Source organism: Nycticebus coucang, chromosome 5 (assembly GCF_027406575.1).
Source record: "Nycticebus coucang isolate mNycCou1 chromosome 5, mNycCou1.pri, whole genome shotgun sequence".
NCBI lineage: Eukaryota > Metazoa > Chordata > Mammalia > Primates > Lorisidae > Nycticebus > Nycticebus coucang.
In genome coordinates, this window is record NC_069784.1 from 61,422,326 (window position 1) to 61,435,879 (window position 13,554).

General features: G+C 39.8%; 1 protein-coding gene and 1 long non-coding RNA gene across 9 annotated transcripts in view; one reads left to right on the plus strand and one right to left on the minus strand.

Moving 5' to 3' along the window:
- Positions 1-13,554, minus strand: part of RARS2 (arginyl-tRNA synthetase 2, mitochondrial) — a 114,171-nt gene that overhangs the window by 359 nt on the left and 100,258 nt on the right. For all 8 annotated transcript variants that reach the window (XM_053591831.1, XM_053591836.1, XM_053591835.1 and 5 more), the window contains 8 exons: positions 10,804-10,864; positions 7,475-7,551; positions 6,887-7,011; positions 5,689-5,756; positions 5,496-5,605; positions 4,724-4,819; positions 3,757-3,831; positions 519-582 (listed from right to left, as the gene is read on the minus strand). In XM_053591831.1, coding sequence (XP_053447806.1) covers positions 519-582; positions 3,757-3,831; positions 4,724-4,819; positions 5,496-5,605; positions 5,689-5,756; positions 6,887-7,011; positions 7,475-7,551; positions 10,804-10,864 — 676 coding nt within the window. The remainder of the gene's footprint in view (positions 1-518; positions 583-3,756; positions 3,832-4,723; positions 4,820-5,495; positions 5,606-5,688; positions 5,757-6,886; positions 7,012-7,474; positions 7,552-10,803; positions 10,865-13,554) is intronic.
- Positions 3,818-5,489, plus strand: LOC128586213 (uncharacterized). Its single transcript, XR_008380206.1, has 3 exons — positions 3,818-3,950; positions 4,600-4,791; positions 5,090-5,489. It is a non-coding gene; the product is annotated as an uncharacterized LOC128586213 (long non-coding RNA).

Consider the following 13,554-nt stretch of genomic DNA (forward strand, 5'->3'; position numbering starts at 1 on the left):
AGAGGCTGAGGCAAGAAAATCACTTAAGCTCAGGAGTTGGAGGTTGCCGTGAGCTGTGTGATGCCATGGCACTCTACCGAGGGCCATAAAGTGAGACCCTGTCTCTACAAAAATAAAAAATAAAAAAAAAAAATAAAGTAGGAGCAAAATGTCAAGGTGCCCTAGGGTTTACTGTAGGTGTGGGAAGATAAATTCCTAGTATCCTCCTTAAGACTGGCATACGCGGGGGGGCTGGGGGGGGTCATGGAGTGGGAGTGATGATGTCATCACACAGCAAGAGGACTCACCACTGTAACCTTGATGTAGGAAAATATGTTTCGTGGGCTAGCATGTTGGAAAGTGTAGAAATGTTGATTGTTATAGCCCAACCAATATTGATTATTATAGCCTAATTATTACTTGAATAAGTACAATGCTGTAGATGAACAGAGGGTATTTTAGAAAAAAAATTTCATAAAGACAGTAATATTAGTTTAAGGATGCTAGAGATTGTACAGAAGACATTTAATGTAACATACCCCAGACACTTCAGGAGGACTGTGTTTTATTTGCAGTGTTCTATGTGCCACGGCTGCAAGGTGACTGACACAGGAAGAAAGAATCATGGTTAGCACCTGTAGTAATCACTTATTGTAACACATGAGCTTGATATCTAATTTTACTCCCTCAAATCAAAGCTTAGTGTCAGTAAGGGATCCAAAGTTGTGAAGTTGAGACTGGAGTTCTCTGCTTTTCTATAATGGACAAAGTAAAAACACTAAACTTAAGCTTTACATCTTAGGACTGGTTCTATTACTAACAGGTGGCAATTTTTGAGATTATGACTTCACTGTTAATTTTATAATACAAGGGATTCCTTTTTCTTTGAGACAGTCTCACTATGTTGCCCTCTGTAGAGTGCAGTGACATCACAGCTCAAAGCAACCTCAAAGAGCTTAAGTGATTCTCTTGCCTCAGCCTCCCAAGTAGCTGGGATTGCAGGTGCCCACCACAATACCTGGCTATTTTTGTTGCAGTTTGTTGTCTTTGTTGATTTTAGCTTGCCTGGGCTGGGTTCGAACCCGCCAACCACAGTGTATGTAGCCCAGCGCCCTACCCACTGAGCTACAGGTGCTGCCAAGGGATTCCTTTCTTTTTTTTTTTTTTTTAGTGAATGAACAAGAAACATTTTTATGCTATTATGTGTATCTACCATGCCATGAATTCATAGGGGAAGAGGTTCCAGCAGCTCAGGGAGGCACCTTGCCATTGAATGTGACAGTGTTGATTGACTTTTGAATTCGTGGGAAATAGGTTCCGGCACTTTGTATTACTGTTACATGGGGACTATTGGTTATCTTGTGTGCTATGCTGTACACATATTATGCCATGAGCTCATGGGGAATAAATAGGTTCTTGCGCCTAAAAACATGGGTCCACTGGTACTCCTGTGTGCTATGTTATATGCTTATTATGCCATGAGTTCATAGGGAATGGGTTCCAGGAGCTCAGGCTCCTTTCCATTAGTTCTCACAAAATGGGCTTCTCTGGGTGGTGCAGGCTGACGCTTCAGTTGAACCCAGGTACCTTTCTCTTTGGCTTCTTTCTTTTTCTGATCATTTTCCTTCACACGTTTCAGGAAGCTATCTCAGCTCTTAGAGTGCTTAATATGCTCAATACGAACATTAATCCTCTTCGGGAGGATCTTGCCCGTAACTTGTTTGTTCATAACAATGCCAACAGCATGCTGGGTAACATTGTAGACTCTTCCAGTTTTGCCATGGTAACATTTGTGTGGCATGCCTTTTTGAACAGTACCCATTCCCTTGATGTCTACAATATCACTTTTCTTGTAGATTCGCATATATGTGGCCAAAGGAACAACTCCATGTTTTCTAAAAGGCCTAGAGAACATGTATCGGGTGCCTCTCCTCTTTCCCTTTGTGTTTGTCATTCTAGTGAATTACTGGAAGATGGCGTCTCCGGCCGAAAGGACGAATTCCTTTCTAATATTTAAAGTTTTTCCTCGTTTAGGCAGCCTCTAATTAAAAGCGTAACATAGCATGGCCTTTTCCCTTCTGTACAGTTAGGAGGTGAAGTAGAGACACTGGTTATCAACCTACTCTGCACATATGGGCACCTTCTTTAAAGTGTCTTTTCTATTCAGGTATGGCCTCAAATAAAGTGATGTGCCAGCAAAGTCATACTTAAGATTTTATTTATGACAGTCTTCCTCTATCAGCCTAGCTCACGTCAACTCACTGGGCTCAAGCAATCCTCCTGCCTCAGTCTCTCAATTATTTGGGACTATAGATGTGTACCCCTACACATGGCTAATTTTTCTATTTTTAGTAGGGGGTCTTGTTCTTGCTCAGGCTGGTCTCAAACTCCTGAGCTCTAGGGATTCTCCCACCTTGGCCTTCCAGAGTGCTGGGATTACAGGCGTGAGCCACAGGATGGCTAAGACATTCATTTTAATGATTAATTGACATTTCATCAAACTTTCTGGCTTCTTCATCTCTGTATGTTTAAGTGGCACTTGAAGGAAGAAATAATCTTATTTAAATCTGGGGAAGACACAGTAAAAGGTAAATCAAGAAAACAGGCCTGGTAAGTCTCTGATTTCAGTAAATCTTGAATAAAAGCAAATTTCCTTTCTTAAATAGCTTTATGGGAAGATACAGCTGTTGCTAAACAATCGTGGACCAACCTTCTATTAAAGTTTTTAAAGTAGCCACCATGAAATGTTCATCAAAATGTCACTGATTTGCCTCTCAATTCATTTTCTACCCCTAGCTAATCTTTCTATGCCTCTGCTTAAAATGCTTTTTATGGACCTGGTTCCCGTAAAAATAAGTCTAAATGTCTCAGGACATGAAGTGCTATGGACATTTCACTTGTCCCCCTCCTGGGACAGCACCTACAGTCCTTTAGTATACCGTGTTCTTGCTCAACCCTGGGCTTTTTCCTCCTCCTCAGCGACACTGCTTGGTGATTAATACCTTTTTATGATCCCTCAAGACTGGGCTTAGTGCCCTAATGTTGTTGCTTATGTTCACTCTATCATACATATGCACTATGCTGTAACTATTTATCTGTTTTCCAGACTATTAGTGACTATGCCTGATATATCACCAAATGAGTGAACATTAGTCATTAATTTGCAAAGATGAAACAAGAATTCCCATAACTTTTTTAGTCTAAGGAATTTGTTTATAGGAGAACTTTAGATGATAGAAAACTTCTTTGTCAGATCAGAAGGCTTCAAATGTCATTAACACTTGTAAACAGCTGGGTGTGGTGGCTCACACCTATAATGCCAGCACTCTGGGAGTCTGAGGCAGGTGAATTGCTTGAGCCCAGGAGTTCAAGGCTTCAATGAGCTATGATTGGGCCACTGCACTCCAGCCTGGGTGACAGAGTGAGACCCTATCTCAAAAAAAAGTTACCTTGAAACTGATCATACATCTCTGGCCGGGTATAGTGCCTCACACCTGTAATCCCAACATTCCAGAAGGCCGAGGCAGGTGGACTACTTGAGCTCAGGAGTTCGAGACCAGCCTAAGCAAGGGTGAGACCCTGTCTCTAAATAAAAAATTTCCAGGGACAGCTACTCAGAAGGCTGAGGCAAGAGGATCACTTGAGCCCAAGAGTTTGAGGTTGCTGTGAGCTATGATGCCACAGCACTCTACCCAGGGTGACACAGTGAGACTGTCTCCAAAAAAACAAACAAAAAACCCAACCAAAACACTTGAAAATAGGAAAATTATATAGTACCTTAGAGTTAGAAGGTAACTGACAATGTGTTTGGGTTGAAGGTCCAGAGATGATCTATAAAGCACCTCATCAAACCTAAGAGAAGAAAGACAGGAGCAGGGAAGACCACACATGTCACATGGGGCTAAGACCTGAAGTGTCACAGAACCCTGCATGTGAGGCTGAAAAAAAAGCCTGTGCATTTGAAGGCAGAGGTACATTTTTTTTTTTTCCTTACAAATTCCTTGATGGAAGGGACTTTCTAAATCATCTTGATATTCCCTAGACCCAGTCCAGAGCAGAAACTTAAATCATGGCTGTTAAATTGAACGTAAAAAGCTTCTGGCCACATTTAGGGGCATAAAATACAAACTAGCAAACAAACTGGCTCTACCCCCAGTGCTGTGAAAACCGGGTTGGCTTATTGTTCTTCACGTGAGCTACATGTGAGTAAACTTCTCTAAGCCCAGAAAAGAACCACTGACTATGGAATGGCAATCAAAGAAAAGTGATTTGTTCACACCCACCAAAGTCCTTTCTAGAGACTTAATATCTAGTGACAGTCTATCCAGCAATGCTTGTGACAGTGGAAAGGTATGGTCTCTGGCTTCGTGTGGGGGTAGCAGCTGGACTTATATATCTGAGACTATGAACTGACACCAGGAGGCACATGAGGGACCTGTGATCTCTGGGGAATTTCCTTCACTTATCAGGAAGTGAGAATATAGCTTTTTTCCGAAACTAAAAATTATGTTTTTATTGGCTTTACATGGGCTAGACGAAGCTAAGCATCTGTGCTAATTCAGCAGATAAGACTTACCCTGAGAATTGGCTTAATCCCTGCTCTCTGTTTGCCCTTAAAAGGCAGAAAACTGATTTGGGTAAAGTCCAGAGACAGGAGGCACCTGTTGGCCTCTTGACTCCAGTGGTCAGCAAGAATGCCATTTCAAGAAGCAGGAGCAGACATGATACCAGAAAACCTTCATACCTGAGAAGATGCTGGAGAATTGAAACAGACTGTGGCTCTTGTAAACAAGCCGTGTTGAAGTCATTCAGGTAACCACATCCAAAAGTCTTTTCCAAACTATTATCAGGAGTTTAAAGTTGAAAACATCAAAAGATTAAAGAAGGGCACATAGCTGCAAGTGAAGAACATTACCCCCTAAAACCCAGTTCTGAGCTCCTTAGTACAACTTTGCAGATACCTACACTTTCCCTAAATTTGTTTATCTGTACAATGGAAGCAACAGTAGTATATTCTTTGGCAGGTTATTCTGAGGACTAAAGAAGGTAATAAACATAAATATATTTTTTTACAGAGGTGCGCAATAAATATTTTTTCTTTTTTTTGTAGAGACAGAGTCTCACTGTACCGCCCTGGATAGAGTGCCGTGGCATCACACGGCTCACAGCAACCTCTAACTCTTGAGCTTACCCGATTCTCTTGCCTCAGCCTCCCGAGCAGCTGGGACTATAGGCACCTGCCACAACGCCTGGCTATTTTTTTTGTTGGAGTTTGGCCGGGGTTGGGTTTGAACCCACCACCCTCGGCATATGGGGATGGCGCCCTACTCACTGAGCCACAGGCGCTGCCCAATAAATATTTTTTATAAAAAAGAGGTCCACTGTACTTTAACCAGATTTGAATAGGTATTGGAGAAGCCCAGAAAACAGGGCCTTTGGTATTAGAATCACACCAGCCAACTGACTAAGCCTAGAGAAGGACCCACAGCAAGATGTTTCCCTGCAGCTCTTTGTACCTGTGTAGGCGGGCATGTGTGTATTGTAAGAAGACTCCTGTGTCTCCACGACTCTGGAAAACACGATCCCAGCTGAACTGATAATCAGATAAGAGTAAACCTCTGAAGTCCTAAAATGACAGGGGAAATCTTCAGTGCTGAGAAGTGATCTAGTATCAAACAAAAGGGTTCCACAGATAGGGTCTTGACAGACCTGAATAATGAGTGCTGCGAGCCCAACCTTCTCTGCAGTCTCCTGGGGGTTCTCAAGTTCTTTAGTTGCTGAAATGAAAAAAGGCAGCTATCTTTAAACTGTATCCCACTGTGCCAGAATCATGAACCAAAGTGGACATAAAATCTGCAAAAAATATATGCTGAGAATCTAGAATGGTTTTACAGTGGACAATTTACTTTCCTAATTTAGGTTAATTTACCTCTGATAAAGACATTTTTCCTGCCTACATTAAAGGGGAAGAAATTCAAATTTATTTTTCTTACAAATACCCTTTGTAAGACATCAAACATAGAGAATACTTAGTTTCCCAATAGTGAAGGATAAATGAAATTATAAGGATTTGTGACTGGTATCCAATTTATACATAAAAACTTCACTTAACCAGACAAGGGAAAATGACAATGCGAAAGTTGTCCATGAAAAGAAGACCAAGGTTTTATCAATTAGATTACCAAAATGAATAATTCCTGAACAGCAAGTCTAAAAATTCTGGCATCTCAAATTAGTGAAAGCTTATTTTTTTTGAAACAGTTTCACTATGTTGCCCTTGGTAGAGTGCCATGGTGTCACAGCTGACAGTAACCTCAAACTCTAGGGCTTAAGCGATTCTCTTGCCTCAGCCTCCCAAGTAGCTGGGGCTACAGGCACTCGCCACAACACCCTGAATATTTTTTTTTTTTTTTTTTTGTAGAGACAGAGTCTTACTGTACCGCCCTCGGGTAGAGTGCCGTGGCGTCACACGGCTCACAGCAACCTCTAACTCTTGGGCTTACGCGATTCTCTTGCCTCAGCCTCCCGAGCAGCTGGGACTACAGGCGCCCGCCACAACACCCAGCTATTTTTTTGTTGCAGTTTGGCCGGGGCTGGGTTTGAACCCGCCACCCTCGGCATATGGGGCCGGCACCCTACTCACTGAGCCACAGGCGCCGCCCCCCTGAATATTTTTTTATTGCACTTGTTTGGTTGGCCCGGGCTGGGTTTGAACCTGCCATGGTTGGTATGTGGCTGGCACTGTAACCGTTGTGCTATGGGCACCCAGTTAGTGAAAGCTATTTTTGATAAGGTTAGTGACAACTCAATGGAGAAAAAGTCATAATATATCACACTGCCTAAAAGTCCAGCAAAACATAGATGTGGCATGTAAGTTATAACTTTTAACAATAAAAACTGAACTCACTCTTAATAGAAGCCATGTTCTGTAGCATCCTTAACTGAATCTCATTTAAAACATCTTCCAGAAAAGTGACCTCGCCTCTTCGAGTCTTCATCCCCTGCACTACTCCAAAGGGCACATGCTGGCACCTAAAATACACTGGGTGTTTTGTAAACTGATAACTGACAGAGCTGCTAACCAAAAAGTGTACAGTAGAACATTTTCACAGAGTAGTCTAAACTAAAAAATTAAGAAAATGAAACACAGGTTCGTCTTACAGAGATAATCAATAGCATATGATTAAATTACTAGTTGCTTTTATGAGAAAAAGGAGATGAGCACTAAGAATTTCGAAAATTAAGCCACTGAAGAGTGGATATCTAATACAAATACACTTTTATTTTTTTTACACTTTTATTGTTTATAAGCTAGAAACTACTATAACAAAGACAAATCAAATCTGCTTTTCCACACCAATACCTTGAAAAAAAAAACAAAAAAACTGAAGTTTGAATGAGAAACTTTAACCACTAGGTGCATTTTCTGGCTCAGCTGATCTCACAAATCCTTACTGAAACAGAATAGGCAATTAGGAAACCCTGTAGACAGTACCTTTCTGCCCAGTCATATCCCATGGTCTTCAGCATTTGGAACACTTGCTGAAAATGCTTTTTTTGTCCTTTATCTGTCTTGGGAAGAAAATGCATTTAAAATAACAGTGATAAAATAATCTACAAAAATCAGTTGGATGATATTAACACATCTGAGTTTTGACAGACTAAAGTTGCTGTCAATATGTTTTAAATAAACACAGAGAATGCCACTGGAAGGGTGGCTCAGTGCTCTACCAGAGAGGACAATGAAAGCTGCAGTACTCAACTAAGTTAGGAGGAAAGCGGAACTTCAACTTTCTGAGGGTTCTACTTAAAATTCCTTATCTTGATCAAAAAACACAGTAATGTCTCAGGATATAAAATCAGTGCCCACAATTAACAGCCAAGATGAGAAGCTAATCAAGGACATAATTCCCTTCTCAGTAGCTTGAGAAAAAATGAAATACCTAGGAATATATATATATCTAACAAAAGAGGTGAAGCACCTCTATAAAGAAAACTATGAAACCCTAAGAAAAAGAATAGCAGAGGATATTAACAAATGGAAGAACATACCATGCTCATGGCTGGGAAGAATCAACATTGTCAAAAGGCTATATACTTCCCAAAGCAATCTATAGATTCAATACAATCCCCACTAAAATACCATCATCATACTTTCAAGATTTGGAAAAAATAACTCCCTTTTGTATGGAACCAGAAAAAACCCTGTATAGCCAAGGTAATTCTTAGTAATAAAAACAAAGCTGGGGGCATCAGACTACCAGACTTTAGGCAGTATTACAAGGCCACAGTTATCAAACAGCGTGATATTGGCACAAAAATACAGACATCTGGAACCGAAAAGAAAACTATGAGATGAAACTAGTATCTTACAAGAACATACACTGGGGGAAAGAATCCCTATTCAATAAATGGTGCTGGGAGAACTGGATAACAACATGTAAAAGACAGAAACTGGACTCGTACCTTTCTCTACTCACAAAAATTCATTCAAGATGGATAACAGATTTAAATCTAAGGCATGAAACAAAAATCCTTGAAGAAAATGTGGGGAAAACACTTGAAGTTATCAGTCTGGGGAAAGGCTTTATGAAGACTTCAGTGGCAATTGCAACAACAACAAAAATAAACAAATGGGCCTTAATTAAACTGAAAATTCTGTACAGCTAAGGAGACAATAACCAAAGCAAACAGACAACCATCAGAATGGGAAAAGATAGTTGCATATTATGAATTGGACAAAAGCTTCTAACTAGGATCTATAGAGAACTCAAATTAATCAACAAAAAAGAGCCAATAATCCCTTATATCTCTGGGCAACAGAGATGAATAGAACTTTCTCTAAAGAAGATAGACGAATGGCTAACAAATACATGAAAAAATGCTCATTGTCCCTAAATGTCAGAGAAATGCAAATCAAAACCACCCTCAGATATCACCTAACCCCGGTGAGAATGGCCCACATCACAAAGTCTCAAAGTTGCAGATGCTGGTGTGGATGTGGAGAGAGGGAAACACTTCTACACTGCTGGTGGGACTGCAAAGTAATATAACCTTTTTGGAAGAAAGTATGGAGAATTCTCAAAGAACTCAACTTAGACCTCCCATTTGATCCTGCAATCTCATTACTGGGTATTTACCCAGAAGAAAAAAAAATCATTTTATCATAAGGACATTTGCACTAGACTGTTTATCACACTTCAATTTACAATTGCCAAATTGGGGAAAACAACCTAAATGCCCACCAATCCAGGAATGGATTAACAAGCTATGGTATGTATATACCATGGAATACTATTCAGCCATCAAAAAGATGGAGACTTTACAACTTTTGTATTAATTTGGATGGAGGTGGAACACATTCTTCTCAGTAAAGCATCACAAGAAGGGAGAAGCAAGAATCCCATGTACTCAATACTGATATGAGGACAATTGATGACCTAGTACATGGTGGGGGGTGGGGAGGATGGGGGAGCGGGGAGAGGGATGGAGGGCTAGTGGGGTTTAATGTGAAACACCTCTTGGGGGCGGGACACAATTATAAGAAGGACTTTACCTAACAAATGCAATCAGTGTAACCTGGCTCTTTGTACTCTCAATGATCCCCAAACAATAAAAAATAAAATAAAATTCTTTCTCTCTCAATTCTTATGAGCTTTATCTCTAAGATGACAAAGCTAAGGTCTAAAAAGATGTTTGATGTTAGCTTTTTTCTTAATGGAAAAGAAAAGGAAGGAAAGGGAAGAAGATCTTAGAACATCACTCATCAATGAAAAGGAACAAACTAGGCTTGGCGCTCATAGCACAGTGGTTACGGCACCAGCCACATTCACCAAGGCTGGTGGGTTTGAACCTGGCCCAGGCCAGCTAAACAACAATGACAACTACAACAAAAAAACAGCTGGGTGTTGTGGCAGGCGCCTTTTAGTCCCAGCTACTTGGGAGGGTGAGGCAAGAGATTCGTTTAAGCCCAAGAGTTGGAGGTTGCTGGGAGCCATAACACCACAGGCACTCTACTGAGGGTGACATAGTGAGACTCTGTCTCAAACAAACAAACAAAAAAGAACAAACTAGTAAAACACACAACAGCTTGGATGGATCTCAAGGGCATTTGTTATACTAAGTGAAAAAACAATCACAAAAGGTTACTTTTTTTATGATTCCATTTATATAGCATTCTCAAAGTGACAAAATTGTTGTGAGGGAGAACTGAGCAGTGGTTGCCAGGGGTTAGCTGGCTGACCATGAACAAGTTTTATTTTGTGATGGAAATGTTCTGCATTCTGAACATTGTGACAAAATCTATACGAAATCTATACATGTGGTAAAATGTCATAAAACAGTATCTACACAAACATCCACACCCACATGAACACATGTTTAAAACTAGTGAGATCTGAACAAGTCCCTAACCAACATCAACTTCCTGATACTGACCAAGTATTAACATTATGTAAGATATTATCTTTGGGGAAAACTAAATGAATGGTACAATGAAATACTTTTTGTGAGTCTTAAACTATTTCAAAATAAAAAAGTTATTTAAAAATAACTGCATTATAGTAAGCTGTACATATTAATTTCACATAAACATTTTTTGCTAATTAGGGTAAGTTTTTTACTAAGAAGCAAAGTAAAAGTTTTCATTTTTTAAGACTTAAATTTTAAATGGAGGTTGCCACTTCAAAAACACTTAATAGTGAATTTTCTCTGTAGTATGACAAAATGTTTCCATAGTTTTTTAACACAAGCATCTGGTTTCTACCTGTGTAGTTCTCACAAGTTAGGGATCCTAACTTTTGATTCTTTATTGTGATTACTTACCACATAAATCATTGCATCAAAATTATACTTGTCCATTCGATCTATAGCGGCTGCAATATCTCTGAAAAATGGCCATAATTCAAGAGTTACTAAATAGATCTGGGTAATAATCTGTTTTATTAATTTAATAGCAGTGAGAATTTTCTAATTAAGAACTCCAATTATCCCACACCCTGGGGTGTCCCACCTTTGCTTGTGTTTGTATAATACCATGCCACATTTTGATATAAAGCAATAATAACAAAAATAGGTTTGGGAAAAGAAATAATGGTAATAAAAGCACCAGAAAAAGCAATAAAATCCAAAAAAAAATAAACAAGAGCTCTAAAACAAGAAGTAATAATAACTAAAATAGCTCTGGGCAAAGTATCTTGTAGGTACATGTTTTATGATTAATTAAGCTTCCACTGAAAAGAATCACCTAATTGTCACTTCTCTGGAATACAGTCTTATAAGGAACATACTTAAAATATAGGTGATATAGTACATAAAAGGGTATCTTCTAGCCATTCTGCTATTAGTACTACCAAGGATTTTCAAAGACTTGGGTTGGTTAGAAGCAGTACCTTCTAAGTCTAAAGGATTTTAAAAGACCATCAAATTCCTTGGCAAAAATTTCATTTATCTTTTTAGTCTGATTAAATGCAAAATGCTCAGTTTGCATATAATATGAAATAATGTGGGCAGTGCCTGTGACTCAGTGAGTAGGGCGCCAGCCCCATATACTGAGGGTGGCGGGTTCAAACCTGGCCCCGGCCAAACTGCCACAAAAAATAGCCGGGCTATTTCCAGGTGTGGAAGGCACCTATAGTCCCAGCTACTCAGGAGGCTGAGGCAAGAGAATCACCTAAGCCCAAGAGCTGGAGGTTGCTGTGAGCTGTGATGCCACCGCACTCACAAAGTCTGTCTCTTAAAAAAAAAAAAAAAACCTCAGAGCTCAGGCAACCCATCCGCCTTGGCTTCCCACAGCACTGGGACTATAGGCTGAGCCACCACACCTGGCCTTTAAAGAAGGCTTTTTTTTTGTGTGTGTTTTTTGGCTGGGGCTGGGTTTGAACCCACTACCTCCGGCACATGGGACCGGCACACCCTACCCAGTATGAACAGGAGTGAGCCAGAGTGAAACCACATCTCTACCAACAACAAAAAAAGCCGGGTGTTGTGGCGGGCGCCTGTAATCCTTGCCACTTGGGAGGCAAAGGGAAAGAGAATCGCCAAAGGAAGAACAGAAAAAAAGAAAATAAGAAAAAAAAACTTCAAATGAAGAAGAGTGAACAAGCAAGCTGAAATTGAAAGCATAAAAAAAAGAAATAATGAAAAATAAACCACATGAAACCAATGAAAATTAAACCATGAAATTTCATAAACTGAAATTTCTAGCCAAGGATTATGAAAAATACTGAAATTTAAAATTAAAGCTACTTTTGGTTAGCAACATATGATATTGGGAAGAATTAAAAAATTCTTAGATCTTTTGTTGTTAGTACTCATCCTCGTGGACCTGACACTGTACAGAATATGCATTCTCAATGGAGACAAAAAATCTTATTCTTTATTTATAAAGCACAAGTATGCATACAACGTAAGTAGAGATACAGAATATCAGTGGTATTAAAATAGTATGAAGGCTGACAATTAGTGAAAATATGGCTAAAAGGTTCCTTTGAGAAGTTATAGTAAAGAAAGTTGAGAAACACTGATATAGAAGATTATCACAAAAATGATGTAACAAAGCCACACTCCTGTTACATTTTTTGGTTTCAACCAAGGAAAAAGCAAACAGGAACCTGATGAAAAGACAAAAGAGAAGAACACTAGAAAAAGTTATAGGTTGAATTTGCAGAAACTGAATTTGAATGCTGGAAGTAAAGCCAGGCCATTCTGTCCAGGTCTGTCACTTCAGAAAGCAGAGAATCACAGCCCACTGAGCTGAGTGAGGGTCATGGAGTCACAGCAGAAGCCTGGGTCTTCAGCCTCGTGTTTTGCTCCTTTCAGTATTCTACACTGCTCTTTGTCTTCTTTAACAACTCTTATACCCCCAGATGTATTCTATGAGAAACCCATTAAAAGGCAGAAACCACTAAAATTAAAGCAAAGTGAAAAATTAAACATCCCAATAAGTGGCCAAAAAAGTTATTTTCCCACAGAAAAAAAAGAGAAAGTATAAGTGTTAGGGAAAATATACTGAGAACTCTAGACCTAATGATAGCCTGAAAAAGATACCAATCAGGACAGTAAATGGAGACTTTATGACATAAAGCCTCTATTCTGATAGGACCTTTCTCAAAGAAAAATCTAGGGGTTGAAAAATCTAGACCTGGCGGCGCCCATAGCTCAGGGGGTAGGCTGCCGGCCACATACACAGAGGCTGGTGGGTTCAAACCTGGCCCAGGCCAGTTAAAACAACAATGACAACTGCAACAACAACAAAAACAGGCGGGCATTATGGTGGGCCCCTGTAGTCCCTGCTATTTGGGAAGCTGAGGCAAGAGAATCACTTAGCCTAAGAATTTCAGGTTGCTGTGAGTTGTGATGCCATGCCATTCTACCCAGGGCAACAGCTTGAGGTTCTGTCTCAGAAAGAAAAAAAAAAAAAAGAAAGAAAAATCTAGATCTAAGGATACCCTTGCCCCCTTCCCCCCAAATATACCAGATTAGGGTAGTTATATAGTCTTTATGACATGGAGCCTCTATTCTCTCTCTTTTTTTTTTTTTTTTACTGGTTTTTGGCTAGGGCTAGGTTTGAACCCG